This window comes from Lissotriton helveticus, chromosome 11 (assembly GCF_964261635.1).
Source record: "Lissotriton helveticus chromosome 11, aLisHel1.1, whole genome shotgun sequence".
Lineage (NCBI taxonomy): Eukaryota > Metazoa > Chordata > Amphibia > Caudata > Salamandridae > Lissotriton > Lissotriton helveticus.
In genome coordinates this window covers 1,094,116,943-1,094,144,779 of record NC_136072.1, presented here as the reverse complement: position 1 = coordinate 1,094,144,779, position 27,837 = coordinate 1,094,116,943, and the positions used below count along the sequence as shown (strand labels likewise).

The 27,837-nt window shown below is 43.3% G+C and overlaps 1 protein-coding gene across 14 annotated transcripts in view; it reads right to left on the bottom strand.

Annotated features, from left to right (window-relative positions):
• The window catches only part of DEPDC5 (DEP domain containing 5, GATOR1 subcomplex subunit), a 578,923-nt gene that overhangs the window by 382,902 nt on the left and 168,184 nt on the right, over positions 1-27,837 (bottom strand). For all 14 annotated transcript variants that reach the window (XM_078667736.1, XM_078667740.1, XM_078667744.1 and 11 more), the window contains 4 exons: positions 9,951-10,054; positions 8,724-8,798; positions 5,077-5,211; positions 766-827 (listed from right to left, as the gene is read on the bottom strand). In XM_078667736.1, the coding sequence (XP_078523862.1) occupies positions 766-827; positions 5,077-5,211; positions 8,724-8,798; positions 9,951-10,054 (376 nt within the window). The remainder of the gene's footprint in view (positions 1-765; positions 828-5,076; positions 5,212-8,723; positions 8,799-9,950; positions 10,055-27,837) is intronic.

Sequence of the window (27,837 nt, the reverse complement as noted above, 5' to 3'; positions counted from 1 at the left end):
TTATAAAATTGCACACAAATTGGGCAAGAGGGACAGAGGAAGAACAAATTGGGAGAACAGCACATTTGCCTTTTTGTAAAAGCAAAGGGGAAACCAGCACAGAGAGACAACTGGATGGAGGCACAAAATGAGAATAGGTGAGCAAGGAAAGCATGTTAGAGGACATAGAGTCGGTATTGAACGAAAAGAGAGCAGTGGAAACGCACAGATGGTAAAGTAGGGCACAGCACAGAGCATGTAAACATTGTGAGAGTACAGTAGGGAGAACAAATGGTACAAAGGGAAAGCACAACAGTGAGATATCATGAGGCTAAGCCACAAAGAACTAACACTCTAGTAGAAAAGGGATTAAATGAGTTGTGGTGACAGTATACGAAAGTAGAGGGCAGGAAGTCTGAGCAGGAGAGAACTGCAATTGGGGAACAGCAGGAGTGAACAAAGGGCACAGAAGGAAAACAGATAGTACAACTAGATTGCTCAGACAGCAAGATAGAGAAGTGGGTGGGTACAAAGGCACAGGAGGAAGTGGGCATACGGCAAAGCAGAGAGGACCAACAGGCAGGGGAATAGCACACAGGAGATAGGGGAATGCTTAAAAGAATAGGGTGCAGATGTTAAAGTAGAAGCATCAAGATAATACAGTAGAAGGCCACAAAGGGTTGAGTAGGAAAACAGAGCAAAAGCTCACTTAAGGCAGAAACAGAAGGCAAAGTGAGCACAAAGCACTGAAGAGGATGGTGGAGAAGGGGCACAGATGGACATTACCTTGAAAAGAGGGACAGCATGGAGAGGCTGTTCACCCATACACACCAAATCTACGCCGATCCCTGTTGGTAAGAAGACAGGAAGTCAGGGTGTGTATGATGAAGCAGCATCACATCACCGTGCCAGGCTGACTTCAATTAACCGAACTAGCTTGCATTTTCCCAACAGTTTCTCTCATATTAGAATATCACAATTTTCTGAGGCCCCCAGCATGAATTATTTGAGAAATGTAACTTAAACAAACTTGAATTAAAAGGTTAATTGTAAGATGAGAAGATCAAAAGCTAAGCATTGCAGTAAAGAAACAGTTAGAATCTGCTGATTTCAATCAACGGCTAACATATGGATTCAAGAGTTAGACAGGTGAGGGGCATGGAAGTCAACAACCAATAAGGCAGAACAAACCACATGTGAGAGATCTTAGTATGAAGAAACATATGACCACATTGTTGGGCATCAGATGCATTAGTCATGTCACATTTGTCAAAATGCAGCCACTGAGTAATGACTATTCGGATCATTGATTTCTTCTGGTTTCATTCCTAGGCATCAAGACTATGAGTAAGATCATGAGTCAACATAAAATTAAGATAGACAACACAATAGATGAATCTTATGAATAGGATGTCTTCTTATCGTCCTTCATCAAAGCTCTCTCTGGGGATACTCCTGTTTACCATTGTCAATGACTTCCTCATTCAAGGCATTTTCCCAGAAGCCCTCAAGTCAGGCCAGATACATCATCTCCTAAGGAAACCTACACCATACTCTGATCACCTAGTCAATAACTAGCACATCTCTCATCTAGCATTCATCGGCAAAATGAAGGAAAAAGCAGTTCATGTTCAACTCCAAGACTAGATCAATGCTAACCATTTCCTGCACGAGTACCAGTCTGGCTTCAAATCATGCTACAGTACTGAGAAAGCAACCTTACACATTGAAGATGACCCCATCTCTTGACACTGCTGGACCTCTCAGTGCCTTTGACTCAGTTAATTCACCATCCCATCCCAGCCGCTCCCGGAGTCTCAAATGGGATTCACCAGCAATGTCCTTCACTGGTTCTCTTTCTCCCTTTCCAAATGACTACACTTTTTCACATGGGTACCTCCACGTCACACAAGATCCCCATCACTTGTGGAGTCCCCAGAGCTCCATACTGTTTAAAGCCATCTTCAACATCTGCATGGAGTTACTTGGTGCTCTACTCACAGAGAACAGAACCAAGATTCACTGATATGCCAACGACACAAAACTCTACCTAAAAATCTCCTTTGCTTCAGGCATCCAACGTCACAAATACTCCTTTCTCATTAAACAGATCTGGATGTCCAACGCATACCTGAAGCTCACCCCAACCAAGACATAATCCCAGTTATTTGCCAATACTCATATGCTTAATCGAGCCAATAAAGCACCATTATATGGTTCTGTACTTTCTAAATGTTACACAGAGTAAAACCCATCCCTTTACGAATAGCAAATGCTAAGGTACTTCCATTTCTCTGTGTACACTATGTACCTTGCTAAATGTTTACATTCCAGCAAAGTTTATGCCATTCCCTTGTGAATAGATGATTCCTTTGCATGTGTTACATCATTGATGAGTGCAAAACATTTCCTGCTATGGAGCAGTGCAGATGTTAAATAAAAGCTCTCAAATTTCACTCAACTTCGCCATTTTGTATCTTCTACAGGAAGGGTTCTCAACTTTGGTCCAAGAAGATCAAAGCAATGCTTGATTTTTAAGATATCCACATGGGATACATTTTAAACATTTCATTTACAAAATGGGGAAACATCAATGTAGTCTGTAGTTATTATGAAAATCTGCTATGGTTCTGGCCATCCTGGACTGACACTGAGCACCTCTGGTGTAGACAGAAAACCCAGCAGAGTCAAGCCCATGCCTTCAGACACAGTGGTACAAAGATATATTTGCAGAGCTCAAGCAAGTGCCTTGATGGAAATAGTAAACAGACACACCTTGGCAGAGTGTAGTAAGTGGTCATAGAAGTATGCAGACTTGATGTTTAAATGTGAGTTTTATTCTGCTCAAGAGAATAACAGCGACATCAGGCAGAAGCAGCACTCAACTGCCATAAAGCCCACATTCTAAAACAGAGCATAGAATATCCATAAAACAAGGTTCTTTCTACAAGTGCCTGAAAGGCACAATACACAGAATACTACATTATCCCCATTCCTTACAAAACAATAGAAAGTTAAGCCAAAAGAAGATAGAGAAAAGAAAAGAAATGAAGAAGGAAAAGAGCAAGGAAGAATATGTAAAAGAAAAGTAGCAAAAGAAAGAACAAGAACACTGCAAGGAAAAAACTACAGAAAACAGGGTACTAGAGAGTTACCTGAACCTGGCAGGAATTTTACAAACTCTCAAACTCCTGCGAAGCTCTGGCACAAAACTTACATCGTTACATCTACCATTTCCATTATTGGCATCAGAACAAGAACTAGACAAATAGTTATTAGAGTCAACATCCTCATTTTTAACTTTAACAACTTTACAAATGTTCCACCAATTCTTGTTGTTTACCCGCACAGCATTACCGCAAACCTTATCAACAACTAAAGGTTCGGAGAATTTGCTTCTTCCCTTGGTGACATGAACTGGACTCTTGATGCGAACAACATCACCAGCACAAATGTTCTGAGAAACAGCCCTTTTTGTTTCATCAAAATAAACTTTTTGCTTTGCTTGTGCTCCAGTAACTTTGTCCCTCACAAATCCATCAATACCATCCATAACATTCATTTTCACCCACTTTGACATCCAACCAGGACAAATTTTCGTAGAAGGTTTCCTCCCTCTTAGAAGTTCAAAAGGAGACACTCCAGTCGACGAATGCGCAGTGGTGCGATAAAACCATAACATGGAACGCACAGCATTCTTAACTACACACTTGCTAGCAATAGCCCACTGCACACAATTATTGAGCACTCGATTCATCCTTTCAACAAGGCCATTAGCCTGGGGGTGATAGAAAGAACTCTTCTTGTGAGTAACACCACCTTGTCTTAAAAACCACTCAAATTCTGAACTAACGAACTGTACACCATTGTCCGTCATAACAAACGAAGGAAAACCTTCCCTCAGGAAAATATCTTTTAAAAAGAGAATCACATTAGCTGAGGAAGGTTCACTGATAAAAACGAATCTCCGGCCATTTGGAGTAATAATCAATGGCAACAATAGCAAAACGTGAAGAAGAAGGTAAAAGATTGAATGGACCAACCAAATCAATGCCAATCCTCTCCCACGCTCTGTCCGGGAATTGAATAGGCTCCAAAGGGGGTGTCCTTACCTTGTGACTTTTATCAGAGGACTTGCAAATAACACAATTATCAACCAAAGTATCAACACAAACATCCATTTGCGGCCACCAAAACACATCCCTCAACCTACGTTTCGTGAAAGTTTTCCCTAAATGTCCTTCATGTGCACCATCAATTAGACGTTTCCTCAAACTCTCAGGAGGTATAAGTCTTCCACACCGCAGAAGAATACCATCCTCAACTGTGAGCTCATCAGCAATTTTAACAAAGGTCTGAAACTGTCCAGATACATTCTTTTCCTTGGGCCAACCAGATTTCAAATAATTGATGACTTGAACAAGTACTTCATCTTTTAACAACTCCCTTTTCCACTCAACTTCATTAACAGCACACATTCCCTCAAGATCCAAAGCAGCAACAAAACAATCCTCCTGATCATCTTCCTTCTCAAAATCAGAACCATTGTCAGTAATAGGAAAACGTGAAAAGTAATCTGCCCTGACATTCTTCATTCCAGGTAAATAGACGATGTCAAAATTGTACTGAAGTAACTTTGTCGACAACCTAGCAATCCTTGGAGTGTGCTCCTTAATCTTTTCACCAGTTAAAATAGAGACTAAAGGACTATGGTCCGTTAAATACCCACTCATCTATAATAGATTAGCAGATGTAAGTACTCCCAACCAGCTTTACCACTGTATAAACGCCTTAGAAAAGTACCTTCCATCCACTCCCCTATAGATGAAAAAATTATCCCTAGCAGATTTAGGCTCACACACTCTTCAACTGTAGTGAACAGATACAGAGTACACACATTGTGTTTATTTCAGTAGTAAAGAGATATCTTTTTACAGTGACAACCATCCACTTATCTAAAATAGTAAACTGGTACATATACAAAGTTAAGCACTCCTACTCTATAGTAGTGAACGACGGATACATTAGCAGAATCAAGCTCATTCTAGCTCTCTTCTAATGAATAGATTCTTCCCAAGGTAGACGTTTTGGACTTACCATTGTCAATCATGCGCTGTTTGGTGAGAATCATGAGCAATCGATCCACCTCAAAGACACCCACCCCGGGTGTGATTACAACAGACATCTGCCCCGTCCGGTCGAAGTTACGGTTTATGTAGTGTTTGTCGAAGACTACCATGGAATGAAAAAAGAAGGAATCAGAAGACCAGGGAAGACAACATGCAGGAACAGAGAGTGAAGGAAACGAACTGATCGGCATTACACACACCACGACAGTGCTATGTTTAGGCACACACCTCTCATGGTTATATATTTAGTTATTTTTCCCTACATACATTTGTGGCCCAGCTTTCTTCTGCCACAGTGTGAGGAAATGGGGTTTAGTATATGGTGTGGTTGTGCGATCTCACCGTGTAATAATACACTTACCAACTTCTTTAGGATGAGTAGCTTTTATTTGTCAAACCTTCAGTTCAACTGTGGAGAGATGTGGCTCTGAGCAGCGAGGCGCATACATAGGAACTAGTGTAAAGCATTTAAATAGCACAAAAACTATTGAGGAAGAAATCCACAAGACACTCAAGAAATCCGGCATCAATTTATAAAAACAGACTGTATTTTTAGACACCACAACAAAAAGATCCAATGGAGGGTTCTGGAGATTTAGAATTTATAAGGCATAATAAATCAAAGCATTTTACTTATCCATAAACAAGCACTGGGAAATCCACCGAATTTGACACTTAGAAACGTTTTAACCAAAAAGTTGTAATGCGGTCACTTAGGATCACTTTAAGTGACTAGCTCCAATAGGGAGCCAGTCAGTAGGGACCAGCAAGGGCATGGGAAACAGTCACCTCAGCAGGTGAGGCATTCTTCAGACAGTTCCAGGCACTTTTATCCATTGCAGTGGTTTCTTATGGAAGTGGTCCTGATGAAAAGTATGAAGGATGCTGAAAACGCTCAAGGATGCTATGGATGCGATGAAGTCGATGGGGGTCTTCCTGAGGCTACTCCTCAGCCCACAATGGGAGTGAGGAGGTCCGGGTCAGAGGTGACTATGTCCCTCAAGGGGGTCGCGGTTCTGGGAGAAGTACAGTCACCACTGGGCTACCAGGTGCCCGGTATCATGATCACAGACAAATTCTTCCTTGGCCTCATTTTCTGGGTGACCAGGCTGCACTTCGATGACTTTCCCAGATTCAGCGAACTTGGGGGCAACTTTAAGCACTGGGTCCTGGTTTGTAATGCTGCAAGGTGATGGTTGGCTGTGGTCTGAAGAGTCAGGGCTACCAAATGGCCCCAGCAGGCTTCTCAGCTGTTGTGGCCCTGTGCTGTGAACAAGAGGTCAGCAAACCAACACTAGAAGTCTCTTCGCTTTTGCTGGGCTCGGGAGATGACTTCCCCTCGAGAAGAACACAGCAGGCCTAGTCCCTATTCTTTGCCAACCACCGGGTTCAGCAGGTGCAGTCCACGCCAGTGCAGCCTTTCTTTGCCAGGTCCACGCCACTGCAGGGCAGTCCTCCTTTGGTTCTTCTTCCAGTCCAGTCGAGTTCTAGTTGCCCAATTTATGCTCAGAGGTAGAAGCGGATAGTAACCAATGGGCTACTAGGTTCCCACCTTCCTGATGACCAGCTCCAGCGAAGTGTGGCATCTGGCGATCCTAGGATGCACCATTCTGCCCACTCCCTAGATGGCAGAATCCCTCTCTCGGCATCCAGAGCTCCCTAGCCCAATCCAGAGATGTGGCTACCAAATGTGCTACCTGCCCTTGAAAAACAGTTTGACAACAGGTTTCCCTTCTCCGTCTCAGGTGCCAGGCTGTCTGCCTAAACAATGGGGCTGCATCTCTCCCAAGTGTTCCCCGTTTGTGCTTCAAAGGCGGCTTCAGCTTTGAAGATTGCCTTTTGGCCAACATCCGTTTGGCTTCCTACAGGAGGAAGGTAACACGTCTCTTCAGTGTATCCTTTTCTGGGAGTCGTTAGCACGTCTCCCCAGAAGGGGAGAAAGTTGGCTCAGGTTCAATCTCGACTAATGGTTAAGAGCACAGGAGATTGAAGGAAACAAAGAAGCAAATTTGTAAAAGTTGCACATGGAACTTGTTACATTATTTCAACTTGAGAGTCAAGTGTGGCTTAATGTAATGGAGTTGTTTGAGACCTTGGAGTATCAACTTTGGTGGCACAGTTAAGAAATTAGCACCTCCAATGGATCAACATATAACCCTGTCCTCGCCAATAGGGCAAGCAGGTCCTTCCACATCAAAAACAACACATTTTTACTGCCAGAATAAGAAAAATACATGTTCAGCTCAAGAAATATGCTGCACCCTGCCTTACGGCTCAGTAGGCCTCCAATAGGTGTGACCTACAGATATTGTGAAGGGGTTTTTGACTTTTCCATTTCTTTAAATGACAAAGTTCTAGATTACCTGTGTTGATTATTATTATTGATTTATTGTTTTTTGTTCACGATTTAGAGTGAATTTAAAAATGCACTGTTGCTTTAAAACATAAGTATCTCGGCTCGCAGGTAGCAAGATCGGGGGTAAAAAGAAAAAGCTATGCATGTCATTGACTAAGTATAATGAAACAAATGTTGAAGATGTAAATGTACATGCAAGACAATTGTTATTGATAACCTGGATGCAGTGCCTAGTAAAAACAAGTTTAAAAAAAGAAATGGCAAAGTTGGGCTAAGAGTTTGAGACTGCCCTTCCAGTCTGCAGTGGTTGACTGGGAGACTCATTTTACCTGTGTCACAGCCAGGGTGGCACAACCAGTGCTGCAATCTAAAGAGTGGCTCTCCAACTTACATGTCTTGGGTATCATGGGTTAATTTTGTCTATGCCAATTGGGTATAGCCAGTGTAACGTACATGTTTTGGAGTCAGAAAACTTGGGGGTGACCAGACAAAAAAGGCATTTCCTTACACACAGTAATAACAAAATGTATTAATCATTCTTTCAAAAAGGATAATTTCATCCTCCCAGCTGTCAACCTCCACTTCTGCTCCTTCAGGCTTGCAAAAACACAAATATCATATCAAGATCTGTGCAACATGAATTTCTGGCTCTAATTGGTGATCACAAGTGTTCTCTAAAATGTGATTTCAAACCAGCAGTGAACTGGAATGTCTTCTGCATGACAACTTTTAAAGCAGTAGCGTGACAGCATTCCTGCCCAGTCTCTAAACAGTGAGGAAAGTTGTGCTACATGATGCCCTTGTGCTACAAACCACAACATTAGCTGTAGGGTGGAGTATCTTCAGCTACATGTGTCCTTTCTACATCAGAATGTACCTCTGGTATTTTTTTTTGTACGCTATTTATCTACAAATTTTTTAGTGCTAGCCGGTTACTCTTCTCGTCTCCCCTGAGGCAACAGAAACATTGCATCCCAATTCACCAAGACAGTAAACAATTAAGGGCTGGTGTCTGGTGGTAGCTCTGTTCTTAAAAGCATATCTATCTAATTCAGATCTCCCTGCTGAAACCACCCCACGATCACAAGGATGTTGCTTTATTCCCCCTACTAATGTGCCTATATTCAAGGCTGAATATCAACAGAAAAGTTAGTGTTTGCTTATCTCCCTGCTCATTAATCAGATCTCTCATTGCCACAACTGCCGATCCACAAAGATGTGTCATCTCCATCCATCAGTCTCAGGACTCAACAACTTACCATTAAAGGAGATGTTGATGGCTTCCAGATAATTTCCTTGTGCAGAAGTGGAGTTATGGCCTGGAGGGAAACCCTCTGGAGCAAACGGAAAAAAGAACATCAACTCCTTCAGAATCAAGTAAAATATCTCCATAACTGTGATTGTTATACGTAATGTTTTCTGCCTGCTGCATGATAAGGGTAAATGCTGACCAGTGGCCCTGTGGATGGAGTTCCAGAAAACAAATATAGACTTCTTACCCTTCAGGCAGAGGTGTGCCTTTCGCATAGATAGTCTCTTGACTGACCAGAAATAAGGCTGCTGGTCTCTCATTAAACTGTCTAACATCTCACACAATCATTAAAAATATCCCTTACATCTAAAAACATATTAGTATAAATATTCAAGGACATTTTGAGGAAAACAGTTGCATCCAACCCAGGCATGAGATCTCAAACAACAAGGAGTGGAACACCAGACAGATAAATAAAGAATTCAGGCATAACAGAGCACCATAAGGAAAACCCTCTCCCTAACAGTTCACTATATCAAATGCCTAGGGAATCTAGACACAATGACACTGATTGGTCAGCTCAACAATCTATAACCCTGTACACATCATCCTGGCTGGCCAGAGAAGTTGATGTCTCAACACAACCAAATACAAATCCAACAGTGTTTACATCCCAACCAAACCCCATACAAATGTATTAAAAACCTTCAAACGATCATCGGAATTTCTTTAGAAGATTTGAATGGAACAAAAGATCACATCGAGTAGCTTCCCAAACTGGAATTAAGGTTTCAAATACTATTCAAAATGATACGCCTTCCTTCTTGCAGTGGTGGGCTGTGCTTTAAATATCAGTTCAAAACTCATAAACTTCACTTAGAGAATGAAAGGACCTTTATTTATGATTGGAGCACAGATTAATGAGGTTTAACCATTCAAGGCAAAGGGCTGATTTAAAGTTTGGCAGAGTTGGCACATCCACCAAAAAGCAATAGATATCCCACCCACCCTATTTCGGGGGTATTGATATCTGTGTAGTATAAATAGGGCGAAGAAGAGATCTACTTTATTTTTAGCAAATGTCTTGCATCCACCAAAGTCTATATCAGGCCCAGAGTCTTGCTCATCTATCAAACACAATAAAGAGTGTTTGGAACTCTTCCACAAAGTACAAAAAATGGGTACCATGTCCTACAATTACCCAACATCACTTAGTAATCCTTGTTCTTCTTACCTGCCCCTTTCAAACGCACCAATACTGGGTACTGAATGAAGAGCTTTTTAATGGTGACCAATAAAGATGTCCACTCCTCTCGCCTTTCATTTTGTACCACAACTCTAGAACAAAGACAGAGACACGGCTTTAGAAAGACAAAAAGGGATAGATGTCATAGAAAGGGAAGGTGGTAGGAACAAACTAAGTGATCGAAGAACGAGAAGGCCATCATCAAAAGCAAGATCGGTTCACATGACTTAATAGCAAGAAAGGGACAATTTACTACAACAACAGTTTTGCAACTTAATATATGTGGGTGAAGTATAGATTTTACACACTCTTTCCACAAGATAGAAGTATTGCAAACAAAACTGGTTTTGTATGTAGATATCTGTTCTAGATTTACAAACTTTACAAAGCATGTGGGTAAACTATGCAAACAGGACAATATATTTGAGATTCATATGCTAAAAACGTTTACCTATTTCTAGAACTGATTTTGCTGCTTGTTATCTGGTAACATTTCATATCTTCGGCATAATAAGTTCAGTTAATTAATGCCCTAAAGGAGGAATACCTGCTTGAAGAGCCCAAAAGGAGAAAACTCCAACATAGAAAAATTTCAACTGGAAGAACCAAATTGAAAAACTGCTACACACCAGATAGTTAAGCCCCAGGTCTGGAGGTTAAAAACAGATCTAAACAAAAAGACTTAAAGTTAAAAGAAAGCCCCTAAAACAGTAATTAGATGTGTGATTTCAAAGAAAAAATTGAAATACTTAGAAACAGGAAATCAAAAACTATACTTAGTCATGGTAGACCCTTTTCTCTCCATTAGTAGCAAGTCTGAACAGAATGGACCGAGGAGGAACAAGGAAACCAGGATCACAACAGAGATAAGGGTGAACAAAAAGATATGGGTGAACAGCCAAAGAGGAGATGTTGAAAGAGAAGAATAATAGTTAAAAAGAAATGTGGAGGTGGTAGAAAAGGTGGAGGGGAGAGAGGAAAAAATGGGAGTCACAGTAATAAGAGATAGAAGACCATTTTGAAAAGGTGGACTAGAGGAGAGAGGTGTACAAATAAAAAAAGAAAGTGATGGGGCTCTCTTTGTACTGGTAGAAGACATGATAAAGTAACTCAAATTGAATGTTGAGGTCTCAAAGGGAGTCAAAGAAAAGGGAGATGGTCTCGCAACACAAGGAGATGGCCAAAATCAAAAAAAGAAATGGGGCCTTGAACTTGGGAAGAATAAAACAATGTAGATAGGTATACAGAATGTCAGCCAAGGGATAATAAGAGAGAAAGGTTTCACATGAATTGACACTACCATTCAAAACAATTAATCCAAGTTATCCATATGACTGGTTTTGTCAGTGTGATTCTTAATCTGATTACAAATCAGGCAGTTAACAAACACCTTTATTCACTTCTATTTAGACTATCCTAACCAATCAACCTATAACATATCCATACTGTGCAAGCCTATCACAAAGGTTTTGGTACTTGATACCTGTTATAGAGTCACATCATTTGCATATATAGTCAGTCAGGATTCAGACCAGAAAGAGAGCCAGCACTTCAAACAACCAAAAGGACTCTTATCGACGAGGGATCAATCCTGTGTCCTAGTAATCAACTATTACAAAGTTCAGTTCCAAATATGCGCTAATTGCACCAACTGGGATTCATAACAAAATGAGAAAATACATGAGATTTTCTCAATTTTGCCTTCCAACAGATGAAAGACAACTGCCTTAGCACGAATTGATAGGGTTAGTCTATAGTGGAACAAACAAATAAAACACTGCAATTCAGAAGGCCTAATATCCAGGTAATGACATAACACCAGCTAACAATGCAAAAACTAGTAAATCATATTTGGTTTGGACCTCTCCTTCAGGAAACAGATAAACACCACCTGCAGGGGATAAGGTATGCCCCTTACAAATTAATATGTTAAAGAAAGTGCTTTCCTTACTACATGTGGAAAGGAAATTTAAGAGATGCTTGATTCTCTCAAAGTTGGACTACTGGAACATTGCTCGCATTGGACTCTCCTAGAAACTATTGTGTGACTAAACAACTACTGCCTGCGCCATGACTTCCTAAACCACGAAAGTTAAACAACGAACTATGCTTAACCACTACTTATTTTATAACGACCTCCTAAACAACGAAAATCTAGGTATTTAATTACTTTACAAACCATTACCCATAACATACCTACATCCTGTGGCTAGAAGTAAAAGTGTTTAAATCAAATTAAATACAAATTTATAACCTCCAATTAAAAAAACAAATACATCAAAAAGTATTTTTTACGTATTAAATAAAACATTCATTCAATTGATTGACCAACCTTTGAATGTTCGAGAATTCCTAAAGACGCTTTTCCCAGGTCTTATAACCAAGCAGGATAAAACCATACTACTTCCCAAAACTCTTTTGAGACCGCCAGCCAAGCTGCATACAAGATGTAAAGGCTGACATTTGCATTTCACGATGCCAATGTCAACATGATTTCAGAAATTCCTTTCCAAAGGTATGGCGGGCGACAAAAACTGGATTGTGATTGGGCGGACATGACGGACCTAACACTCCAACAAAGCCCAATCGAAGTGAACATGAGGGGAAGGTAGGCGGAGAGAAATTGATAGAGCAAGATTTCGCATATTACGCGACTTGCTTAAGTCAAGAACCTCGAATCATTTATAATCCTGTAATACAAAACTGTACGTCTTACTAATTTCTTTTATTTTGGATGTGCGTGTATCTTAGAGACGCTTGCTTATGTGTTTTTACTAAAACGATTAACTCTTGTCCATAAAATGGCCGCCGCTTTGGAATTTGCTTCTGCGCATGCGTTAGTCACACACACGTGACGTGACGTGGTTGCAGTTTGGTGGGAAAATGTGCGCATGCGTAATAGCCTCAAGATGGCTGCTTGTGTATTAAACGTGGTGAAGCTTGCGCAGATGCTCTTGTATTATTGTTTATTGCACTAATTAATAATCGCATAGTATATTTTTATAGTAAGAGATATAAAGTAGCTACTCATGAGATGTAGTAAAATCATTTATTTCTATGTTTTAATTTGTTTTCGCTTACTTTTCATGTACTGCGATAATTGGGGGGTCTAAATGAGACGAGAACCATCTTGAAGGTCCCTTCTGCGCATGTCGCGCAGCCAGGGAGAAGTCAGCCTTGAGCAGTGGAACTCAGCCAGCTGGCAGACAGTCAAGATGCTCCTGAGAAAATGACCTGCGACCCAGCAGGACGGAGTTGTCTGTACCCTAGTTGAAACATTTGTTAATATTCCATTGTATTCCAAAGATTTGTCTCATGAGAACCCCAAATTCACTAGGCGGTCCCTGAGTATGTAAATCTAGGCTTGTAGAAAGTTTGTTCTGATTGGTGTGTTAACCTATCCTACTTTAGGACCAATCGAAATTGGGGATTCTGACACTTTGCAACATTTGGGGGGTGGTACACTGACCCGAAAACAGTATATCTAGCCTAGGTTCAGCTAGAGAAATTGTCCGACTTGTCTGAATAGCTGACCTGTCACTGACCCATCGCACTCAATAGGTGACTGATACAGGGGTGCTGCGGAGCACTCTGTCCGAATTTGACCATAGACTCTGAAGGTTTTACTAAACCTTAAGTGCTGGCGGAGCACTTTGCTGGGAAGTTCGTTAACCCAATCGGGGTTCTGACTGATAGCTGCAGAGAGGGTGGAGCGCAGGCGTTGCTTCCGAACTGCGAGTGCTGGTCGTGTCCTGGTGGTCCTGTCCTGATCCTAATCTGGTTTTCCTGTCCTGTCCTGGGGTGTCCATTCTGCATCTGCTGTCCCATTGATGACTGTCCTTCCTTGGGGTTTATCCTGTCCTTAAACTGACCCGTGGCCAGGGTTGGTTTTCACACCATTCTAGGTAATTATATAATGCGAAAACTCTATACTGCGCCTTCTATTTTTCTGTCTTTGCTTAAATAAAGACATTTCTTTGCATATGTTAATTTCCATGCTTTCCGCAATCTACTATATGAAGAATCAATGCATTTATTTTTATAGCGTGTTCCCGTGTTCCTATGTTTCCCTACCTTTAGAGCATATTCTCTCTCTATATTTGTTTATGAATTTTCGATGTGGTTTATAATTTCTCCCTAACAAACTGATTGAAGTATTGTTATTAGAGTTATAGCGTGTTCCACTTTCTACCCTTCCTATAGATGTATAGGATTTTCCCCATTTTTACTCATTTTCGTGAAGTACGTCCCAATAGAGTAAATTTAGTACGTGCATAAGCTTGCCAATTTATAGATGTCTATTATTAAGTTTCAATTTATCTGCTTAGTATGTTTCTAGTTCTCTCCTCATCCTAGACCCATAAATGGTTGCCCTTATATGTTTCTTGTATGGTTATGTATTCTTTGCTAATCTGATTATAGACTGCCTCCTTATAGTGGAATGTATTACTCTTAGACACTGAATATTAAGATAAACTTTTTAACTTCTCAGTTGTCCGTGGTCATTTTTATGAATAACAAAAGAATATAAGTTGGTATTTGTATTTTTGCCTGCCTTTCTTTTACAGCTAGCTCCCTGATCCATTGTGGTCATTAGGTACCCGTAACAGTGGATTGGTAAGTTGGGTACATCAGAAATTGCATAGGAAGGAACCCAGGGTTACTGGTAGTAGAGAGTGTTAAGGTCACCCGATTAATGTATATGGGTTTGATTGGAAAGAAATACATGGGCCTAGTACGTGTCTGGTGAAATTATTGGTCGGGTGACCCGCGATCTCTATCAGTAATTTTCTGGTAGCAGAGGTGATGGTTAGGGACTAGTTAAAGTTAGGTAGGACTAGTTAAGCTAGATAAGTTGGATGCTGCTAGGAAATGTTATTGCTGCTACGAAAGTAAACCATTTTTAGTGACCTGATCAATCACGTGAAATGTTTGCTTTGAAACTATGAAATGTTTTAAATTGTTTTTTCTATTATTATACTGATATATGTATTAACCCACTCGTTAGTAAAGTGTTTTATGTTGTTGGGAATCCCCGGGGAATTGAATAGCGAGTGGTGAAGAGAATCCACTTGCTTTGAGGTCACTGGCTCTAGGAAAGTTGGTGCAGGTTAGGCAGAACTGGAAGCGCTAACTTGGGTTTTCTGAATGCATGTTTGAAATAATGTTAGCAACGAGATCGCTGGCAAAACTTCTATTGTGATACAACCTACTAAGGGTCACATCGGAAGGAGTAGCAGGTTCGTCGGAGCTTGGGTGATAGCAAAGGGGTTCGCGGGTGAAACTTTAGACTTAGCATATATCCCAGAAAGTGGATGCGTCTGAGGAAGTAACAGGTTCCCTAATGCTTGAGTGAAGGGTAGGCAGAAGAGATCTATCCGTAGTGTGTGAAAAGTAAATGGAAGTAGTTTACTTGCAGTGAAACAAATCTTTACTGTCTAGACACTTGAGTACAGTGGCAAATGTGTATTCGTTGTTAAATAACCAAGCACAAGCACTTTAGAGAGAAATTAAGTTTCCGTTACCTTGTGAAGGAGGGAGTCAGTTGCGGAGCTGCTCTGACGTCACTCTGTGCCGCGCTGGGATTGGTAGAGACAGCGGGTGTGTAGCGGAGCTGAAATCGTAAAGGAGGGGTGAGTGCCGAAGCGTGAGAACTGTCTCGCGAAAAGGCCGCGCACCCATTGGTCGAGACTATTTGAATCTGTGCACTTGATTGGTTGCACGAAACTAAAAGACGCATTTAGATTGGGAGTGATTTTGTAAACAGAAGTCGCTTGAAGGAAATTATATGTGGCATACGTACAGACCACATACTAGACCGGATCCAAGACATTTAGGGTTTGAAAACGATCAGTGGAAAGGTCATAACACTAGCATTATGTACGGAAATAAGAGAAAATTATCCCTTGTGAACAAGGTAAAGAATTATTTCAAAAAAGACAAACCAATTAGAACCAGAGAAGGTGTTGTCATTCCGCCACCTAATACTCCCGCATCGTTCATGATGTTTGATAAAGGGTACCACTCATGTGTATGGTTGGAAAACTGGGCGGAGTACACAAAGTATGACGGAATATTGGCTTTCCCGTTAGAAGGTACCTTTAATGGCAGGATTCTATTTAATTTGAGAACCCGAATGAATGATTTACATCCCAGACCTAGATTAACCCAGTATGAAGCACTAGAGGAATGGGAAATTGAGGCTTTTGAGAGAGACAAGCCCCGAATGGATAAAGGGTTAACTAAATTTTATCCAAAACTGAAACAAGAGACCCGTGATAAAAAGATTAAACAGTGGAGACAGAATATGATAGTAGAAGGACTGTTTCCAATGATGCCAGTAGGGGGTCCTCCTGAGGGGGGAAAGAAAACAGAAAAATGCAAACATTGGGTGCCCATTGGTGAGTCGGATGATGAGGTGTTGGATGACATGTTTATAAGAAGTCCGCCTCCTTATAATGACGGACCCCGACCCTCCAGTGAGGGAATACTACTCAACGACCTCTGTGTCAAGGAGGGAGTAGATCCGCAAGCACAAGAGGCAGTTGTCAAATGCCTCCTTATACTGAAAGCCTAGGACCCATAGGTGTAAGAGACACCTGTCTAAACCCATCATTTAGCGGAGAATCGAGATATTCAGGTGAAAGAGAGTTTGGTTCAAGACCTCCTTATGAGGAAGAACTGAGAGATCTAAACCCAGGAAGTTTATTTCCAAAACCTAATTATGGTGAAGGACCCAGTGAGACACATCCCACTGCCCCAAGTTATGCCCCTACTTTGACCCCACAGGTATTGCATGACAATTCAGTCGAAAGGATATTGGAAGACAGGGAACGAGAGGCTCTAGCTAAGCAGAGAGCAGAGATAATTCAGAAAATCTTCCAGTTAAATACAAGTCCTGAGGCCTTAACAATCCCAGTAACTATTGGACCAGTGGTTCCGCTGTATGGGGATAGACAGGGAAGTCCAAAGACTCCAGTTATCACCCCAGTTATAGCACAGCCGAGACCAGAGCCCTTAATCGTAGATGACCAAACAAGCGAATGCGAGTCTGAGGTTTCGTTAATGGATTTGCCCATTAGCAGTGCAGGGAAAAGGATGCAGAAAAGACATAATCCTTTCAACACGAGGGAGATTCAAATGGAATCAACTTCGGGTACCAAGAGTGTCACGTTAGTGACTCCTGAAGAAATTGAGAGATGGAGTCGAGAATTAGAAAAACAAGTTCCTCAGTCGAAACCTTTAGATCTCTACAAACTGAGAGTAGAAATAGAAGAACTAATGGCAGGAAATGTAGGATTGGACAGACTAAATACATACTCGGAAGAAGAGCTGCTGTTCATCTGCAAGAGTCTTACCCGAAATGCAAGAGTACTCCATGAAAAACTAACTGACACTGCAGCTAGTATGGGAATAGATATCTCGAAATCAAAACCTTTGCAGAAACCGTACAGAGCAGATTTCTCAGACAAAGATTTGGAAAGCCTGAATGTGTCAGGAAAAAAGGCACAGGTCAAAGAATTATTGACTGTGTTGCAGAAATGGGGACACGTAGAAAGATGGAAAACCAGATGGGCCAAAAAGAAAGATGAGGCTAGATCCAAACAGGCGACTCCCGAATTCGTTCTAAAGGAAGCTGATAAGCCAGAACAGTTATACCCCATGCGCGAAGTGCCAGGTGGAAAATATGTACATGTTCCGTGGCCCAGACAGGATATTTTGTCCTTTACAAATGATTTCCCAAAATTACGAGAGAAACCTGTGGATTGGTACAGGCAGGTGGAAAGATTTGTGAAGGTACAAAAATGCTTATGGAAGGACCTGGATGGGTTCTTCGATATAGTGGTTCCTGTGGATTTATGGACCGAATGTAAGATTGCCATAGGTTGGCCTAGTGAGGAATACCCGAGGGACCCTAACACAGGAGCACCCTCTAATGAGGTGATGAAAAAATATGACCAGGTAATATTACACCTGAAAGGAAAGGTGTCTGCGAAGGAAACTGATTGGACCAAGATAGATAGAACCACGCAAGAAAGGGATGAGACTGTACACTCCTTCTATGAAAGACTGTTACAGGTGTTCAAAACCTACAGTGGTATAGATAACATCGAGATGAAGGACATGACCCACTTCATTTACAGGTTTGTAAATGGTTTAAGACCTGAAATTTGCCAGTGGATCAAAGATAATAAAATTTGTTGGCAGTCTAAGAAAATGGATGAGGTCCTACGGTACGCAAAGTACTGTGAGGATGAGATGGCAGAAAAGCGAAAGGCTTTGAAGGAGAAAGTCATGTGGGCACAAGTAAAGTTAGCAGAACAGCAGGAAAAGCAATTGAGTAAAATGAATAAGAATACCCAAAATCAAGGCTCTGGGGGTGGTGGGAAGCCCAAAGTAAAAATGAGCAGAGAAGAAGCTAAAAAGAAATTTCCTTGTCACCAGTGCGGAGAAATCGAGCACTGGAGAGACGAGTGTCCATATTTACAGCATGATAATACCCAAACCCCTGATTTAATTCCACAGACGCAGAACGAAAAACCAAGAAAGACCCAGCAACAGGTAAAAGCAAGTCAATTGCCCCGAGCGCCAAGACAAAATTATAAAGGAAAATCACCACAGGGTGACGACATAGAAATCTGGGGAGGAAATGAGAATAGAAATGCAGCAACTTCGCAGTTTCTGTTAAATGATACTTTTCTCTGTGATGACCAGTACTGACGGGGCCTGAGAGGGGAGGACGAGGAGTGCGTACTTGGCGCCTCCTTGCCGGTAGACCAGTCAGGGCCATATATTGAAGGAAAGGTTGATGGAAATGATGTCACCTTTCTATTGGACACTGGTGCTACCCGTTCTACTGTAAGAACAGCGGACGTTCCAAACCTACCCCTCTCGGGAGAAGCAATCCAAGTAGTGGGTGTATCTAATCAACTGATTAGTACCCCCGTTACCGAGCCCATGGAGATCACAATAGGGAATTTTAAAGAAATGCACAGATTTGTCGTTTGTGATACCAGTCCAGTAAACTTACTGGGACGCGATTTGTTGTGCAAAATGAATTGCACCATCTTTTGCACACCAAAGGGCGTTGAAATTCAGACCCCAGACGATGATGGCATCTATAAATTAATGTTAATAAGACCTGACTCAGAAATGAAACGAATGAATATACAAGACTTACCCGAAGAACTCCAACAGACAGTGAAACCAGAAGTATGGGACTTTACTGGAAAGGATGTAGTATTAATGGCAAATGTAGACCCCATACAAATAGCCATGAAAGAAAAAGCAGTTTACCCCAATACCAAGCCATACAAAATGAGTGCAGAAGTGAGAGCAGGAGTTGCCATAGAAATACAAAAATTGCTAGAAGCAAACATCATACAAGAAGTAATGAGTAGTCTGTGTAACTCACCCATAATTGGAATCAAGAAACCTAGTGGCAAGTACAGAGTAGTGCAGGACCTGAGAAAGGTAAACAAGATTGTTGTTCCTTGCTGTCCTATTGTCCCGAACCCAACAGTGATCCTGTATCAGATTCCCTGGGATGCCGAATGGTTTACTGTGATAGACCTATGTCACGCATTCTTTTCAATCCCATTGCATCCAGACAGCAAATTTCTTTTCTCATTTGCTTTCGACAGTCACGTGTATGTTTGGAATCGTGTCCCCCAGGGGTACACAGAAAGCCCCTCTATCTTTAATCAGATTCTGAAAAAGTGCCTTGAATCTTTAGTCTTACCTGGAAAGTCTGTTTTGGTGCAATATATCGACGACCTCTTGGCGGCGTCTAAAAGTCATAGAGATTGTGTGATTGACACCATTGCCTTGCTGAATCACCTAGGTGAAAAGGGACATAAAGTGGCCCCTGAAAAATTGCAGTTCTGTTCAAAGTCAGTGAAATATCTGGGGTACCAGATAGAAAAAGGCATCAGAAAAGTCACTTCAGAGAGAGTCAGAATAATTCAAAAGATGCAGTTACCCCGTACTCAGAAAGAGATCAGAATGTTCCTTGGGGTTGTAGGTTACTGCAGGCAATGGATTGTGGGTTTCGCAGTCCTGGCAAAGCCTTTGATAAATATGACAAAGAAAGGAGCAAAGGACCCAGTGGAATGGGATAATGAAAGCTTAACAGCATTCACTAAATTACGAGATTGTCTGTGTACAGCCCCTGCTTTAGGGACTATTCTAAGGAATTTGCTTTGTTCTGTGACACACGAGACAATTGTGCACTGTCAGTCTTAACCCAGGAGCATGGTTTGACTAGACGTCCGGTGGCATATTTTTCTGCCACTTTGGATCCAGTGGCTGCTGGATTAACCGGATGTCTGAAAGCAGTAGCTGCAACTTGCACGAGTTTAGAACAGAGTGAATCCATTGACCGCCTGGATTCCGTCCGGAACGGTTGCTCCCCCACGCTCCCTGCTCGATCCTTCTGCAGCCCATACTGACCGCAGCTGAAACCTCTTTCATCCTCGACCTCCCGACTGCACCTGGTATCGCAGCCTCAGGCAGCATAATCGCGCTGTGAAGATCTCACTCTTGTAGCGCTCTGAAAACTTTAAGTTTTATCTGCCTCGCTCTGTGCATAGTCGCGCTTTGAAGCTCTTGCTCATTTACATTTTCACTGCAGCGCCTTGGATACTGTTGCGCTTTGAAGATCATTATCGTGTAGCACCTAGGAAATCCAATTGTGCTTATTTATTAGCGCTGTGTATTCATTCATTCATCGCCTAAACTTCTGTGTTTGTGTAACACTTCGTGCAGGTTTTAGGTGCCTTTAGGAAATCCAATTGTGCTTATTTATTAGCGCTGTGTATTCATTCATCGCCTAGAATTCTGTGTTTGTGTAACTCTTCGTGCAGGCTTTAGGTGCTTTTGATAGCTTGCTGGCGAGCATTGCACTGTGCCTTCGCTGTTTGTTTTTACTTTCATTCCTCCATTTTGTGTTTGGCTCTCCCCTGACCCGCCTCTCTGATCCCGCCTCCCTGCTGACCCTCCCACACACGAATAGCTGACTCTCCTCAGTCCCAGCCCAGCTGTGACCGCCTGGATTCCGTCCGGAACGGTTGCTCCCCCACGCTCCCTGCTCGATCCTTCTGCAGCCCATACTGACCGCAGCTGAAACCTCTTTCATCCTCGACCTCCCGACTGCACCTGGTATCGCAGCCTCAGGCAGCATAATCGCGCTGTGAAGATCTCACTCTTGTAGCACTCTGAAAACTTTAAGTTTTATCTGCCTCGCTCTGTGCATAGTCGCGCTTTGAAGCTCTTGCTCATTTACATTTACACTGCAGCGCCTTGGATACTGTTGCGCTTTGAAGATCATTATCGTGTAGCACCTAGGAAATCCAATTGTGCTTATTTATTAGCGCTGTGTATTCATTCATTCATCGCCTAAACTTCTGTGTTTGTGTAACACTTCGTGCAGGTTTTAGGTGCCTTTAGGAAATCCAATTGTGCTTATTTATTAGCGCTGTGTATTCATTCATCGCCTAGAATTCTGTGTTTGTGTAACTCTTCGTGCAGGCTTTAGGTGCCTTTGATAGCTTGCTGGCGAGCATTGCACTGTGCCTTCGCTGTTTGTTTTTACTTTCATTCCTCCATTTTGTGTTTGGCTCTCCCCTGACCCGCCTCTCTGATCCCGCCTCCCTGCTGACCCTCCCACGCTCCGCCCCCTCCACAGTCCATTAATGTCAGATGTCCCGACGCGCAGCGTCCACGCGCTACGGACACGCCGAAGGTGCGCCAAAGGTAAGCCCGTCTACGCCCGTCCGCGCCTGGACCGCGCCTAGCGCCAGACCCCCTGCCCCTCGCGCCGCCCAGTCCTCCCGCATTACCTACGATGCCACCACCCTCCTAGCCCTTAACCCCGGCCGCTCCCCCAACTGCGTCCAAGCCGCTCCTGGACACACCCATGGACCTTTCTCCTGCTACTCCTGCAAATTCAGCGGCACCTACAACTACTTCGCTACGACCACTCCACAGACTCCCGACCCCAACCACCTACAATGCATCCTTCTCAACACCCGCTCGGTCCACAGACACGCCATTGACCTATGGAATCTACTAGACACCATCTCTCCAGACGTCGCCTTCCTAACAGAAACATGGATGAACGCTTCCTCCGCCCCAGACATCACCATTGCCATCCCTGAAGACTATAAGATCGCACGCAAGGACCGTACCGGCTACACAGGAGGAGGAATCGCTATCGTCCATAAGAAATCAATCCGCATCTCAACCAGCTCTGACACCAACCTCGCCAACTCCGAACACCTTCACTTCCAAATCCACATCGACCCCAAGACCACACTCAGAGGCACCCTCCTCTACAGACCACCAGGACCCCGCGCAAAATTCAGTGAAGACATCACGGACTTCATCACTCCACACGCGCTCCCCTCCAAAGATTACATCCTTCTGGGAGACCTCAACTTTCACCTTGAAAAGATCAACGACCGCAACACCACCACCCTCTTAGACAACCTCGCCAATCTCGGACTTAAACAACTAGTCACTTCCCCCACCCACATCGCAGGTCACACACTCGACCCCATCTTCACCTCCAGCAATCATGTCTCCTTCAGCTACACTACGGATCTCCTCAGGACTGACCACAGCTGCGTTCACTTCACCTACAACAAGCCGAAACCCACCAACCACCTCCAACCAACTCTGCAAAGAAACTGGAACAAAATCACCATCGACCAGATCTCCTCATCGCTCCTGCTAAACACCCCAGCCCACTCTTCTAACCCAAACCAAGCCGCCGCCAACCTCACCCTATGGTTATCCAACACCGCCGACACCTTAGCACCACTGAAAAAACGTCAAAGCAAACCTGGCAGCAAGAAGGCCTCATGGTTCAACGATGATCTTAAGAAGTCCAAGAAACTCTGCCGCTCCCTTGAAAAGGCCTGGAAAAAAGACCCAACCACTAACACCAAGGACGCCTTCAAAAACGCCACCCGCACTCACCACCAACTAATCCGAAAGGCCAAGAAAACAGCATTCAAGGATCGACTCGACAACAACACCCAAAACAGCAAGGAACTTTTCAACATCGTCAAGGAATTCTCAAATCCCTCGGCCAACTCCAACGACATCACCCCCTCTCAAGCCCTCTGCGACTCCCTAGCTCTATTCTTCCACAACAAGATTGCAGACATCCACAACAGCTTCGACAACCAACCCGGAGACCAACCCACCCAACCATTTGCTGAACATTCTCCCCCCGTGAACACCCTTAACGACTGGAATCCAATCTCCACTGAGGACACCATCCGCCTGATGAATTCCATCCACTCAGGATCCCCCACAGACCCATGTCCTCACCACATCTTCAACAAAGCAGACTCCGTCATAGCACCGCACCTCCGAGACGTCATCAACTGCTCCTTCAACTCCGCCACCTTCCCGGAAAACTGGAAACACGCTGAACTCACCGCCCTTCTGAAAAAACCCACAGCGGACCCCACCGAACTCAAAAACTACCGCCCCATTTCGCTCCTTCCATTCCCGGCCAAAGTCATCGAGAAAGCTGTCAACAACCAGCTCGCCGCTTTCCTCGAAGCCAACAAATCCCTCGACTCCTCACAATCTGGCTTCCGAGCAAAACACAGCACTGAGACCGCCCTCATCGCAGCAACAGACGACATTCGAACTCTACTGGACAATGGAGACACAGTCGCCCTCATCCTCCTCGACCTCTCTGCAGCATTCGACACAGTCTGCCACAGCACCCTTTTACAACGCCTCAATAACATCGGAATACAAGGAAAAGCACTTGAATGGATCACCTCGTTCCTCACCGGAAGAACCCAGAGAGTCCGCCTTCCACCATTCAAGTCCGAGGCCACTGAAGTCATCTGTGGCGTACCACAAGGATCCTCACTCAGCCCCACCCTCTTCAACGTATACATGAGCCCCCTCGCGGCCATCGCCCGCCAACACAACCTCAACATCATCTCTTACGCGGATGACACTCAACTAATCCTTTCTCTCACCAATGACCCCAGCACCGCCAAAACTAACCTACACGAAGGAATGAAAGAAGTTGCCGAATGGATGAAACAAAGCCGTCTGAAACTGAACTCAGACAAAACAGAAGTCCTCATCTTAGGTACATCCCCCTCTGCATGGGACGACTCCTGGTGGCCGGAAGCCCTTGGAAAAGCACCCATCCCGGCTGACCACGCACGGAACCTAGGCGTCATCCTGGATTCTTCACTCTCAATGAACAGACAAGTCAACGCCGTATCCTCATCGTGCTTCAACATTCTTCGCATGCTCAAAAAAACATTTCGTTGGATCCCCACCGAAACCAGGAAAACAGTCACCCATGCTCTGGTCACGAGCCGACTGGACTACGGAAACACCCTCTACGCAGGTACTACCGCTAAACTCCAGAAGAAACTCCAACGAATCCAAAACGCCTCAGCCAGGATCATATTAGACATCCCGCGCAACGAACACATCTCTGGTCACCTGAAAGACCTTCACTGGCTACCCGTCAATAAGAGAATCACTTTCCGACTGCTAACCCACGCACACAAATCACTCTACGACATCGGACCGGAATGCCTCAACTCACGTCTGTCCTTCTACACCCCCTCCCGCCAACTACGTTCTTCCAACCAAGCCCTCGCCACTGTACCTCGCATCAACAAGACCACCATGGGAGGCAGATCCTTCTCATACCTGGCTGCTAAAACATGGAACTCACTCCCCGCTCACCTTCGCCTTACCCAGAACCACCTAGCATTCAGAAAGCAACTTAAAACGTGGATATTTGACAAGTAATCCTCCTTCCCTTCCTAAGCGCCTTGAGACCCTCTGGGTATGTAGTGCGCTATATAAATTCTCTGACTTGACTTGACTTGACATTGTAATGGGACATCCTGTAACTGTACATGTTCCTCATGCAGTTGTGATTTTGTTGACCCGAACTAAGACTCAGTATCTCACCCCTAGTCGGCTGACTAAATACGAGAGGATTCTCGTGGGTGCTGCAAATGTAGTCATTACTCGGTGTAATATCCTGAATCCAGCCACCCTACTCCCTGACTCAATGATTGTAGAAGCTGAGGGAGAAAACGAGCATGACTGCATTGACCTGACAGAATTCAGTACTAAACCCCGCCCAGACATTAAAGAAATCCCTTTGCCTGTTAAAGATGAAGAACTGTTTGTGGATGGTTCATGTATGAGACACGAATTAGTAGGCCTAAGTGCCGCTTATGCTGTAGTCACTATGGACAGCATTAAAGAAGCATCCTGTTTATTTGGAGTAAATTCTGCACAAGTAGCCGAATTGATTGCATTGATAAGAGCCTGTAAAATTGGGAAAAACAAAAGAATAACAATATATACTGATAGTCAGTACTGTTATGGGGTTGTGCATGACTTTGGCCAATTGTGGCTACAAAGAGAGTTTCTGACTTCTTCAGGTACTCCCATTCGAAATGGAAGGGTGGTACAAGATTTACTGGAGGCAATCCAATTACCAAAGGAATTGGCAGTGGTCAAATGTGCTGCTCATAAAAAGGGCCTTGACCTTATAACTTTGGGAAATAATTTTGCTGATGAAGTGGCCAGACATTGTGCCAAAAATCGCATTTCTGTAAATGTTAAACTGGGGGGACCTGGAAACAGCTGCCAACTTATGTTGTTTGAAGAGGTGCCTACCTGGGAAGAGGTGAGAGATTGGCAGCATGCTGTGCCATCGAAAGAGAAAGAAAAGTGGAGGAAACTTGGTTGTCGACCGAGAAGTGAGGATGGTGTCATTGTGGGCCCAAATGGTATGCCTGTGTTGCCTAGACATCTGCTTGCTTCCATGGCCAGACTGATACATGGAGATTCACACACTGGTAGGGACGCCATGGTTCTGGTTTTCCAACAAACATGGTACAATCCGAAGTTCAGGAAGGTAGCAGAATCACTCTGCCAAAGGTGCTTGACATGTCAACAGTTCAACGCTGGCAAAAGAACAGTAGTTGAACTGGGGAAAATTGGGAAATCAGGGGGTCCCTTTGTGAGAATACAGATTGACTTCATCACCATGCCTCGTTGTGAGGGAAAAAGGTATGTCCTTGTCATCGTCTGCCTGTTTTCAAAATGGGTGGAAGCCTACCCTACCAAACAGAGTGACGCCATAACAGTAGCCAAATTGTTACTACAAGAATTGATACCTAGGTTCGGGGTTCCAGTCACTATTGAATCAGATAGGGGCAAACATTTTCAGAATGAGGTAATCGATCAGCTCTGTAAAGCATTCAAGATCACACAAAAACTGCACTGTGCATATCGTCCAGAGGCTTCTGGAGTAGTAGAGCAAAAAAATGGCACTATAAAATCGAGATTAGCAAAAATGTGTGATTCTACTGGCATGAACTGGATAAATGCCTTGCCTCTTGTTCTGATGGGACTCAGAAGTATTCCAGACCGAAAAACAGGCCTGAGCCCTCATGAAATCCTGATGGGAAGAGTGATGAGACCAGCATGGGTACCAGGATACAAACTGTTAAACATTTCTGATGATTTGGTACTTGAGTACTGCAAGCAACTAGGTGACCAAGTGCGTTCTATCTCTCGCCAGATTGGGGAAGACGCCGTCGCCAATCCAACAACTCCAGTCCACAAATTGGTTCCTGGCGACTGGGTTAGAATCAAGAAACATACTCGCTCGAGTTGCCTTGCACCGAGGTGGGGAGAAAAACGCCAAATAATACTGGTGACCACGACAGCGGTGAAGTGTGCAGGCGTTCCCAAGTGGTTCCATGCCAGCCATACACAGAAGGTGATTCCAAACGAGAAAAAAGGCGCTGAAGGTTGTCCAGCTGAGGGGTCTGCAGACGTTGGTCCTGAAGTAGCTGATGACGAACAACCGAGCACCAGTCAAGATGATTGGATACCCATAATCGACCTAACTGAAGACCCAATCAGAACAAGAGATCGAACCTACGAAGATAGAGAGTGGAATAGAGAGGAGGAGATAGGCACAGGCGAAGAGCCTCAGATTATTGAGATTCACGTCAAGTCTGAGGAAGGAGAAGGTCAGACAGGGACAGAACAAGTGATTGATACACCTCCACAAACTCCAGAAACTGAAAAGGGACAGACTAGAACTACTGCAAAAATTCAAGCAGAAGAAAATCAAGAGATCGAAGTGCTTGAGCAGGATCAGATAGAAACAGAAGAACATGTTCAGGACTCAGAAATAGAGACATTCGAAAGCCAAAACAAAATTTCACCTGAACTAGGTCAGCTTAGTAACCAGGCAGAAGAGATAGATACAAGACCTGGAAGTAGTCAGACAGGAAGGGAAGTAACAGAAGTAGAAGTGCCAAAAATACAAGAAAATAAAAGAGCATTAGAAGAAAGCCAAATCACAGTGCCAGCTAAAAGACTTAAGAAAAAGAAAAATATTGAACCAGGATATATTAAGAAACTGAGACTGAGAATAAAAACAGTAGAAGAAAAACTTGCAGAAAGAAGGAAAAGTTCCCGTATTACAGAACAAGCTGGAGAAAGCTCCAAAAGACGGAGTGATCGAATAAAAAGACTGAATGAGAAATACCAAGATCCTGAATGGACATACCTAATTTTGGAAGAGTTTGAGGATCTTGATATAACTGATGAAAGTGACGAAGAACAGATTGCTGATCTGTCTGCCGAAGAAGACGAACTCACTTGAAGTTACCCAGTGTAAGCTACCTGTGTAAAGTTACAAAGAGGGGTTGAGAAACTTCTTCTGAACGAAAATGTCTGATTCAGAGGTGAATGGAAGGCCTAGACGCAATTGTTGCAAAACATGCTGCAACGTATGTATATGTAGTATAGCTATAGTGATAATAATATGGATAGGACTAAC